General features: G+C 31.5%; 1 protein-coding gene across 1 annotated transcript; it reads left to right on the top strand.

Annotated features, from left to right (window-relative positions):
• The first annotated feature begins 10,692 nt into the window (after positions 1–10,692).
• On the top strand, positions 10,693–11,944 carry LOC121255468 (protein EXORDIUM-like 2). Its single transcript, XM_041155814.1, has one exon. The coding sequence runs from the start codon at positions 10,776–10,778 to the stop codon at positions 11,682–11,684; it is 909 nt and encodes a 302-aa protein (XP_041011748.1). The 5' UTR covers positions 10,693–10,775; the 3' UTR covers positions 11,685–11,944.
• The last annotated feature ends 269 nt before the right edge of the window (positions 11,945–12,213 follow it).

The raw sequence follows: 12,213 nt of genomic DNA, 5'->3' as shown, positions 1-12,213 counted from the left end.
TAGCTAGCTTGTTGTTGGACTATAATTTCGTAATAATTTGCTCAACCATGCAACCTTATTATAGCTAGCTAGAGTTCTTATAATTATAATTATCGGCACCATCAACCTGCAGTCGAATAATGCAGATGAGTTTCCTGCCTAACTGTCGTCACATTAAATAGATCAATTAAGAGAGGTATGGGTACTATCACTGCTGATCGCTTTCTGCTAATTACCACGATCTACCCCTTCAATAATATGACTTTGGTTGCTACTCAAACTCATTGTACGTCAAGTCTTTTCAGAATTGACCTGTCTATGAAGGCCGAATTTCTTGTCGCCTCCGATTTCCTTCTTTTTATTTTTTCACGATAAAACAAGTTAAATTCGCAAGCAAACCAAGAGGAAGTAGCCAAGTTCATAATTTCCACCACACTTGAGCCTTAAAATTCATGAGAAAGTTGAAATTTGTCATGAATACCTTGAACATGTACAACTAGTTAGTGGAAAGCATCAATCAGACAGAATGAGATTAAAGTTAAAAACTTTTATTACTAGCCCAAGACGTATGTGAAGAAGCATTCAAGCAATAGTAAATTGGAGTGTTGAAAAGTTTCATATAGTTTAAGAATAAATTCATCTTAATCTTTATAATTAAAGATTTATATCGCTTTTCCTATTAAGCTTTTTATAAAGAAAAATGAGTATTTTTATATAGTATCAGAATCAGTTTAACTGCGATCTATCTACATGATGGTATCGGAAATACCGATCCATACTTGATAGAGTGTGTTGAGAAATCACATCTGGCTTAGGAATAAATTTATCCTGACCTTTATAAAGAATTATCTCACTCCTTTTATTAAATTTTTAAAAATTTTGTTATCTCTATACAGACTATGAACATAAAAATTGCTGTTCTTTTTTACAGAAAAAGTAATTTGCTGGACTTCCCAAGTGTGTTGCTCGAAAATATATAAGCATTCCTTTTCCACACTGTTATTCAAGTCCCAGAAAATGCACCGTCGATATGTCTGAGCATCTGCACTTTTCTCCAGTTTATTAGAATTACTAGTACATTTTTTTTAAAGAGCATATGATGGCTTGGGCAATTGGGTGGTTCCAATTGGAAACACCGCTCGTCGGCTCCTGCAACTTTGATTATGGAAAAAGTTTCATTGGTTTGTGTAATCATGTCTGCTAGACAAATAAGAAGCCAACTTGATCCTCAGCCGTCAGACTCGCGATTCCTCGATTATTAATAGATAAATGGCAAATGATAATATTACAATCGTGAGTACGTAATTATTAAATAATTATTTTAAAAAAAATAAATAAATATAAAATTTATAAAAAAAAATTTATTTTATAATAATAAATTTTATTTTTTTTAAAATGACTACATAATACTTACGCATTCTACGATTATATAACTTATTAATATTACTATTAGTGTTAATTTTCTATCGAGGTGTACATAATGTCATAAAGCGTGTAATAATTATAAATATATCGAGGAGTGCGTCATTACATAGGAGTAGGTACTCTTCGATCGGATGCTTTAGATACATGTCATGACTCATGCCTATCTCTCAGTCTTAGCATAAAGATTTAAAATTGTTAATTATTATTGGAAATAGATATACCGATAGGAAAGCAGCATTATTGGCAAAAGCTTAACTGATTGTAGAGATGAGATGAAATATGATAAGATAAAAAATCTTTTTTAATATAATTTGTTAATATTATTTCTATTTTGATATTTGAAAAAAATAAATTATTTTTTATATTTTATTAAGAAGTTTAGAAAAATTATAATGATTGGATAATGATTAGATAAAAAAATTGATAAAAATTTAAAATTAAAAAATATTTATATTTAAATAATATTTGTATATTGAGATGAGATGGATTGAAAACATACGTGAAACCCAATGGGCCAAAGTCTAGAAAAAGAAAAGCTAATTTTCATTTTAAGTTCATGGAATTATTTATTTTTAACTATTTTGGAGTATCCTATACTTGTTTATTGAATTGATGATCATGACATAAAAAATTTTCATTAAGAATCAGACCCTTGTCAAGTCAGGTAATCGAACCACAAACACAACCAGACTCTACACATAGAGGCGCAACACTAGAAATTAAAGGCAAAATCTTAAACTAATTCAAATTAAAAGAAATTAAATTAGGTCAAAGAAAACCCAAGTAAACATTTAAAGACAACTCTATTGGCAGTTCCGCCCCCCTATATCTGTCATTTTCCATTCAAGCTGGGTTCGTCGAGGTTCATGTACTGATAACGCTTTTCTCTGAGCTGTTGTAGTAATAGCTAGTTGATCACTATAATGTATTGGTCCCCGCTAATTAAAGTATGCAAACTAATACTCATGACCAAGTGATGTGTACATGATGACAATGATCAATATGTATCTTTCACTTAGGCGGCTACTGAAACTGTTCGTGGAGTACTACTCCAAACCTGCATGATCTAGCTGGTTATCTATGCCAATCCATCACTTTGATGGAGCCACACGGCCTTAATTTGTATTATTAATGTTTGGAGTCGGCATGCATCTTGATCTTCTTGACCATCAATCTCAGAAACAGTACTGTAAATTGGTACACGGAAATTAAAATCATGTCAATTATTAAGTTGGTCGACTATATTTTCTATTGCCCGGCGTATTAATATGGGTCGACATTCTTTCTAACTACAGCCTGTTACTAATTAACTATATATATATATATATATAATCATGATCAGCATAATTAATGCAGATGGGATCGAGATCGATGTGGATGTGTTTAATTTTTTGGCTATTTGTTGCATGCATTGGTGAAATGGCGTTGACAGCTTGGGATTTAAAGGCCACAAAAACTTTGCTGTTGAAATAGATTTTCCTGCCATTTAATTTGTTGCAACTCGTGATTCGTGCGTACTGGGTTCCATCGTTCATCACGACCCACTCATTGATCAAGACGGGTTGTAATTTTCATCCCACAAGTACATCGATTTTCTGCATTGATTCCTTGTATTTTAGAAGGAAGATCAGAGGCTTTTAAGAGAGAGAGAGAGAGAGAGAAACACACACAAACACAATACTTACCTACCCAATGATCGAGCAACAAGTACTTATCCTTGGTCAAAATCTTCATTCCCAGTACCTTCTTTTTCCTGAATGTCGACTCTGAGATATATAATTGATGTTGAGCTAAGTTTAGTGGAGCTCAATTGTTTATAAATAGTAGTAAGTTAAGTAGTAAAATGAGTTATGTAGAACTTATCTAAATTGAATTTAAAGTGTGTGTTTGAATGTTAAGATGTGTTTAATATTTTTATAGAAAGTTGAAAAAGGTTATAGATCCCGCGTATAAAAATATATTAAGTTAAAAAAGATTGTAAATTCTACGTGTAAAGAAGTTTTGAATTAAAATGAATTTAATAATTTGAGAATTAGATATTTAAATATTAAACTCAATTTAAAATTAAATTAAATTTAATTAAACTCAATTAAATCTTACAATCCAACAAAAAATAAACGCGTCGACGCGAAAAAGTTGTAGATGGGGAGAAAATTTGTTTGAGTGCGCTCTGCCAATAGAGATGGGAGGCAAAACAAAACTATGGCAATCATATTAACTTCCGAATCATCATGTCGAGTCAATTTTCTAGGCTGTAACTCGTACAATGCACCTCTTGGGAATTGGGTTAAGTGCATTTATGACACGTCAATTTAGGGTTTTGAAGGTTGCAGTACGAGTCCCCTACCTTATATATAATTGAGGCATCTGCAATAATTTGGGCGATCTGATCTTGACTAAAGCTGCCTTTTGCAACTACGTACGTACAGATTAATAAGTTTAATTTTCTCGTACATGGGACTACTTCTTGAAACTATAGAGAAGGAATTAAGTACTGAAACATTAGACCGGAGTTGAATCACGTACAAACCTAGCTGCTCGTTTCAATACAGTTACTAAGAAATTAATAAGCAATTTACACGTACAGGACTTAATCCATAAAATCACACATATATATATATATATATTATATATATAGAGGAATTAATCTATGGAATATCGGAGAAAGAGAACTATATTTACACCAAAAAAAGGAAGGAAAGCATATATTCATGAACGTGTTCTTTTGCACACCCCAAAGGAAAAAGCTCTGTTAGTTCTAGTGTCTTTGTCAATCACATCTGGTCTGTTTAGTTTGCTCTTTCATGGTGATCTCTGTATCTCATATTCTCACTACCAAAAATTGAAAAGGAAAAGAAAATCCTAAAGATGATTTTGTCCCGTGCATGTCGCATTCTCCGAAACTCTTACGTCTCCAATTCCTTTTTTTTTTTTTTTTTAATATATATAGTGGTTTTTGTTATTTTTTCTATATATATTATATTGATCATGCCCCTCAATGATTACGAATTTATTTGAAATGGCATAAACAATTCAAAGTGAACACGTACGTACGCACCCACCCTCAATTCATTTGGTTGTCGCAAGGACAACATGACTACTTGTGTTTATTAAATTATTAAAGATGAAATTGACAGTACTTCGAATTCTTAAATGTTAGGAAAACACTATTTTTCCTATTTTGTTTGACGGTCTTATTTGACTGCTGGTCAAATTTTTTTTATTTAATAATTAAATAAATAATTTTAAATATATTAATATATTTTTTTATTTTTTAAAAATATTTAAATATATTAAATAAATATAATAAAAAAAAAGCCAACACGCTCAACAGTAAAAACTGGGTGACGTAGTAACCCCATCCTAAATTTTAGGGATGAAAATGGAACTTAAGCCAAATTTTAAGAAGTACTAAAAACAATGCGTTTGTGCGAAGAGGATAAAGCCTAATAAATAAAATTATAAGAAATAAAACATATAAATGATTCAAAATGAATGTCTAATTAAAGTAGTACCGATTCGGTCAGAGTTTTATATACCGTTTCGGAAAATGACTGATATAGAAAAATGTATGTATATTGTATCGGATCAAATATATCGTATTGTTACGTTTCGATTAATATCGGCCGGTTTTTAATAAATCGGTCGGTTTTGGCATATCGGCCATATTGATAGATTTTTGTATTGTCAGTTTTTCGTAATTTTCATTCTAATTCCCACATCTAAAAATTATTTTCTTAACTTTTTTTTAATCATATTTTCTCGAGAACTGAAAATTAAATCTCTACTCCTATTTTTATGATGAAAATGAGTGATTATTTTTTTTAATAATTGGATTAAGAACTTAGAAATATTAATATTGATCTGTTTTATAAATATGTATTTTAACTTTTTAAAACTTATATTGATGTTATTTTAAAATATAATTTATGAGATCCACTACAAGAAAATTGTTTATTTGTGGCCAACTATTTATCGTGAAAATGATTATTTTATATTAAAATGAATCTATTTTCGTCGCAAATACTTATTATTGTCACAAATAATCCGTTACAAATACTTGTTTTTCTTGTAGTAAGAACGATACAGATACAAAGAAATTACATTTATTTGTGGCCAACTATTTCTAGCAAAAATGACTATTTTCTATTAAAATGAATCTTTTTTCGTCGCAAATACTTATTATTGTCACAAATAATCCGTTACAAATACTTGTTTTTCTTGTAGTAAGAACTGATACAGATACAAAGAGATTACACACAGTAAATCTATAAATTGATATGATTTCATGAAATCTATTAGATGTACTTTATAATAAAAATAATTTTACAATCTAACATACCATATCAAGCCATATCAGTTTGTAGGTTTACTTTTGTATAATTTCTTTGTGGCTAAAGTATTTTTTATAATTTATACATATATAATTAATTTATCTATATATAGACTATTTCAAAACGGTATTGATATTGAAATACTTCGTTTTGATACCTTAACCGAAACGGTATTCATAAATTTGGTATTGATAACGACTAAAGTAATAAAAATTAAAATAAATGTTGTGTAGACTACAAATAAATTAATGCCCACGCCATACAAATTTTTCGGATGTTTAATGACTTCCAATTAAGGAGCAGCTGCTAGCTCATGTATTAATCCGAGTTAAAGTATTGAGGGCCAAACTTTTTGGGCAATCGTTGATCATTGAGAAGATGAGAAAGTAGCTGTGGTGGAGTTGGTGATTTAGGTTTGCCTGCGAGTGAGAATGGATCCAACCAAACCTCATGTGTTTATGACACGACTCAAACATGCATGCTTTGTCGTTCCTAAATGAGACGTTTAGGAGTAGGCAAGAGATGTGCATCCATCAATATTGTGTTCTCATAAATCGACCGAATCCTAACCTTCCCATGGGATCGAGGTAAATAAAAACAAATCTAAAACAAAATAAATCAAAAAGTAAGGAAGATAGTATTTTTTTTTAGAAATATTTTCGTGACAAAGAAATTTTATAAAATTAAATTTATATATTGACGTAATTTTATATGATATAGTATATTTAATTTATAATAGAAGTAGTTTATAATTTGACATACTTCATCAAACTACATTATTTTATGAATTTATTTTTATAAAATAATTTATAACTAAATTATTTTTATTTAGTATTTAATCATATTTTATTTATTTTAGCTAAAATCTAAATATTTATTTTGTCACAGTATGAGTTAACAACTCGGTGTTAAACCCAAACCTCATCGATTCAAATGATTATGCTGGTTAGAATCACATTTTGTTTATTATTTTTTGGTTTGGTTTAATTTTATCGAATTGGTGTAGGTTATGTGAATTGATATCTCTCTCCGTGTTAGCTAGTAGTTAGGCCGTTTGAATAGTAAAAATATTTTATTTTACTTTATCTTATATCTTTTTATTATTATAATTTTTTTTAAAAAATTTTACACAAAATATAATAAAAAACTTAAAATTTTTTAATTTTTAAAATAATAATAATATTAAAAAATAATATTTTAATAATATTTATTCAACTTTTAATTTTCGTCTCAATTCATCTCAACTCACTATTCAAACTTTATCTAAGAGTTAGTTTATATAGTGAGATGAAATAAGATGGCTTTAAATAAAAATTGAAAATTGAATAAAATATTATTTTTTAATATTATTATTGTTTTGGTTTTAAAAAAATTTGAATTAAAATTTGAAAAAATTGAATTGTTTATTATATTTTATATAAAAATTTAAAAAATTATAGTAATGTGATGATGAGATAAAACAATCTCTAATACCTCTCATTTGAATTCAAAACTCACATCAACTAATCTCATATAATCATTACAATTTTCTCAAATTTTTATATAAAATATAATAAATAATTTAATTTTTTTTAATTTTAAAATAATATTAATATTAAAAATAATATTTTAATAATTATTTTTTCAATCCATTTAAAATTATCTCAATTCATCTCGTAATCATATCAACTCAATTTGTCTATGGTACCAAATTTCCAATGCAGTGGGAGGGTGAATGGACCCACTTGAACATAACTCCTCGTGAACGCACGTGTGAATGGTGGGGCCAACGTGAAACTTATCCGAAAGGCAAGAAGTCGAAACTCTATAAAAAGGCTTAAAAGCCTTTCGGGATTTATGCCTCGATTGGGCTCCACCAATACCAAAAATTTGACCAGAGACACCCCAGTTGCCATATGTGCCGACACAGTCCATAGACTGTACTTTGAAACATTCGGCTTCTACATTCTTTCAACTGCTAACAAAGCCTTCCAGTTACATTTCGATGTACTTCGGCTCCTCCCTTCCTTGATGTCTCCTTTAGTTCGTATCAAGTTCAAATGTATAAATAAATCTCATGATAAACATTAAAAAAAAAAAAAAAGAGATATGGCATTCGTTATTAAAGTATCTTGAAGAGCCCTATGTACACACTCATATGGACCCCAAAACAACATCATGAGACCGGAATAAAAAGACATGAGAAAGGGGAGAGGAACAGAAAACAAGATCAAAAAACGTACGTCAAAATGTTGATCATGCAAAAGCAGGTCACGTGCTGCGCGCAACTCACGAGAGCAGTCGGCACCGGCCCACATTTCCCACGTTTTCCCACTACCTTCTTTGTAATTTACATTACCCTTTTAATAATCCTAATAATTAACAGAGAACAGTAAAAAGTGTTGGCGAAAACTTTCTCAAAAATTTGTTTTTTAGAAACTATGGAGTATCTCTAGACACTTGGTCCTAAATAAATCACAAAAGAAAAGAAAATAAAACCCCACCACTACCGCCAACCTAACCTCGGTGGTGGGTCCTAAATTGCTTTGCTCTTTTCTTACTTTACCATCATGCCTCGTAGCATACAATCCACCTCTTTAGATACTAATGGTTTGATGCATTAAATTGTATATTGATATTGGCATGATTTTTTTTATTATATAAAATAAAAAAATAAAAATTTTGAAATAAAAATAAAATTTTTTATCCTATAAAAATTATTTTCATCTTAATTCATACTATTTTTTACCTATCAAATATTTATCTCTAGTTTGATGCACTAAAACTTCGTTTAGAAGTTAAACTCATCTTAATTTATTATTATAAATTTTTTAAATTTTAACATAAAATATAATAAATAATTTAATTTTTTTAAATTTTAAAATAATATTAATATTAAAAAATAATATTCTATTAATATTTTTTCCTCTTAACTCAAATTAATTCAACGTCCACACGCAGTCTAACTCGTTTTTAATAAAACTTTTCCTACAATAAAAGAGTATAAATGCCAAGGTGCCCCACCCCACCCCACGTAGCTTAACAAAAAAAGCCGGCGAAATTTCGCCCACCTATCTCCCATTGGTCCAAGCTCCATACTTGAACACAGCTCGAATCTAGACTCTAGTGAGGGCTGAGGTCCCCTAGGAAAGGAGTCAGTAGTATTTGTCCTTGATTTAAAAAAATGAAGTGCGTTCCATCACGCGTGACCATATTGTAATACCTCAAAATTAAAATAAGTACTTCTGTTGCATCAACCCTATCTCGAAGTTATCACTCGTTTAGATTAAAAGAATATTGTCAAATATTTATAAATAATAATAAAATAATTAGAATTTAAATATTTTATTAAATTTTAAAAATTAAGAAAAAAATTTAAATAAAAATATTATAAAGTTATATAATTTTTTTATATAATTTTTATTTACAAATTTTAAAAAATTGTACAGTTGTTTATGTTTTATTTTAAGTTTAAAAAATTATAATTGTTAGATAATTTTTATATTAAAAATTTAAAATTCTAAAATAAAAAATATTTTATAAATAAATGATGTTTAGAAATAAAATATTTAAAATTGTAATCCTAAACCGTCCCTAACCTTAAGCTCACGTCATTGTCCATAAAAACTCCGCATTGGGCCTCCTCCACTTTTACTTTACCGCTTAGCGTATCGGATTTTGTAGCATTTTCGTCTCATTCTCTCTAAAATTTATTATAATTTAACTAAAAGATATGAGTTTTTTTTTTAGGTATAAATAAGTTTACATATCAATTTATGTATTAATATTATTATATTTATATTTTAAATTTAAATTAGTATTGTTTTTAATAAAATATATTTTCTGACCAATCATATTAAATGTATACATATATTAATACGTATAATTTTTAAAATTTTTTTCTAAATTTTACTCATTTTTAAAATATCTCATACATTTCATTTCCTATCATTTTTATATTATATTAAAATAATATTTATCTATTATTTTTTTATTACTTTTTTCTCTTACTCACATTTACAAACTTTAACTACTCGCCGTTTTAAATTATTTTTTTGCAAGTATGACAATATTTTTAAAATTAATTTTTTCTTTATCTATTTTCATAGTTATTTAAATTATTTTTAATATTATTATTTAAAATTATAACAAATATGAGTATAAAAGAAATTGTATATGATTGTAAAATGAATAAAATATTGATAAAAATAATTTAAAGAATAAATAGTAATTTTTTATATTTAAAGAATCACTATTTATACCCTAAATAATTTTCCTAAAATAGTGACTCGGATGTAGGGTGGCTTTAGCCAAAATCGTAAACTGATCCTTAAATTATAGAAAAAAAAATGAGTTATAGGATACCGGATAGGAATGCACTTGCCTAGTTGCCCACTTATCCTACCCACCTGTATCAATGTTCATGTTTTCTTTCTTTCTTTCTACTGGGATTGTTATGCCCACCGTTTGAACAGAAATTACAGCCAATCCAAGTCCATACGATGATGAACCTATTCAACCACCCTCATTTCGAGTCGATGGCGTATAATATGGAGAAAAATAATAAATACACATCATATTTTTTCAATATTTTATAAAATAATATTTTAAAAAATAGATTATTTTTATAAATTAATTTGAAAAAATAACATAATTTTATTAAAATACTCCTATATATTATAAAATGTGTTGTGTATAATTAATCTTATACAAAATCAACGAATATAATTGATGTCCGCGTCCACGTCTCGTCCTCATAATACAATCAATATCGGCTGCCGCATAAACTAGACCACCACGTCATCTCCCAGAACCTTGACAGCCTGGCAAACCTTCCCTCACAATTCAACGCCCAACCATGGATCTCCACGTGGCATTGTCTTGATGTTGACACCTCCGCTTCAAACAGCTGTCTTCCCACCTTAGTCGTCCTCCAGGCTCCAACTATAAATACCAAACCCCGCTTTCTCTTCCTCTTCAAAACTTAAGCAGCCCTCCTTTTCAACTCAAACTCAGCCTCGAACGATTCGAAGCCTTTTGACCCTCACTTCACCCACCATGGCTTTAATTTGCCGTCTCGCCATTCTCTTTCTCTTCTGTTCCATCCGCCCCACTGTGGCCTCTTCCCGGAAGCTCACCGCTCTGGTGGAGCAACAGCCGCTCGTACTCAAATACCACAACGGAGCTCTCCTCAAGGGTAACATCGTCGTTAACCTCATCTGGTACGGCCAGTTCACCCCCATCCAACGTTCCGTAATCGTGGACTTTATCCAGTCACTGAATTCGCCACGTGCTCCGCTCCCCTCCGCGTCCTTGTGGTGGAAAACGACGGAGAAGTACAAGGGTGGTGCGTCCACCCTCGTCGTCGGGAAACAGATCCTCCATCCGCAATATTCTCTTGGGAAGTCACTCAAAACCGCGCACTTGGTGGCCTTGGCCAACAAGGGCAACCAGCTGAACGCCATTAACGTCGTTCTGACCTCAAAGGATGTCGCTGTCGATGGATTTTGCATGAGTAGGTGCGGGACCCACGGGTCGACTCGTTCTCGTGATGGAAAGACTCGGTCGGCATATATCTGGGTTGGTAACTCGGAGACTCAGTGCCCGGGTCAGTGCTCGTGGCCCTTTCACCAGCCCATTTACGGCCCACAGACCCCACCTTTGGTGGCGCCCAACGGAGATGTAGGAGTCGACGGGATAATCATTAACCTGGCCACGCTTCTGGCTGGCACCGTTACGAACCCGTTCAACAACGGTTACTTCCAGGGCCCGGCTACGGCTCCTTTGGAGGCCGTATCGGCATGCACGGGGATTTTCGGGTCTGGAGCGTACCCGGGATACCCGGGTGAGGTCCTGACGGACAAAAGCAGTGGAGCCAGCTACAACGCTAACGGGGTAAACGGACGGAAATATCTGTTGCCGGCGATGTGGGATCCACAGACGTCAGCCTGCAAGACCCTCGTGTAAAAGAGAGAGATAGACAGAGATATATAAATGACGACGTGTCATAATATGTGTCAGAAAATGTGTGTTAGTATCGTATTGTAAATACGGATGTTGGGGGGGGGGGTCCGTGTTATGGGGGGGAACGAAGAGGATAGGCCTTCCCATATTTTTGTCGACATTCTGAGTTTGTCGTCTTTTGTGACGTTTAAATGTTTCTGTTTTTCAGAAAATTGCAAAAAAAGATGTTGAAATTGGGCAATAAATAAATATATTATAAAAAAGGGGGTTTCGGAGTTTCTGTGGATTGTGATAGGAACAAAAGGGGGTTGAGATGAATGGGCGGTGGGGCCAGTGGAAATGATGAGCAGTGTGTGCTAACGAGAGACTCATAACGATTTAATCCTCTGGTGTTTAGGCATGTATCGAAATGTTTGGGGAGGTGTTGGCGTTGGTGTTGGTGGGGCAGTGGGGGACCAAAACGAAGCGGCAGCCCATGAGAATCGTGGAGTAAAGAAAGGGAACTGATTCTCTAAAGGAAACACGACGAAGA

This window comes from Juglans microcarpa x Juglans regia, chromosome 3D (genome assembly GCF_004785595.1).
Source record: "Juglans microcarpa x Juglans regia isolate MS1-56 chromosome 3D, Jm3101_v1.0, whole genome shotgun sequence".
Lineage (NCBI taxonomy): Eukaryota > Viridiplantae > Streptophyta > Magnoliopsida > Fagales > Juglandaceae > Juglans > Juglans microcarpa x Juglans regia.
The sequence above is the reverse complement of the archived record's forward strand: the minus strand, read 5'-3'. Positions and strand labels throughout refer to the sequence as shown.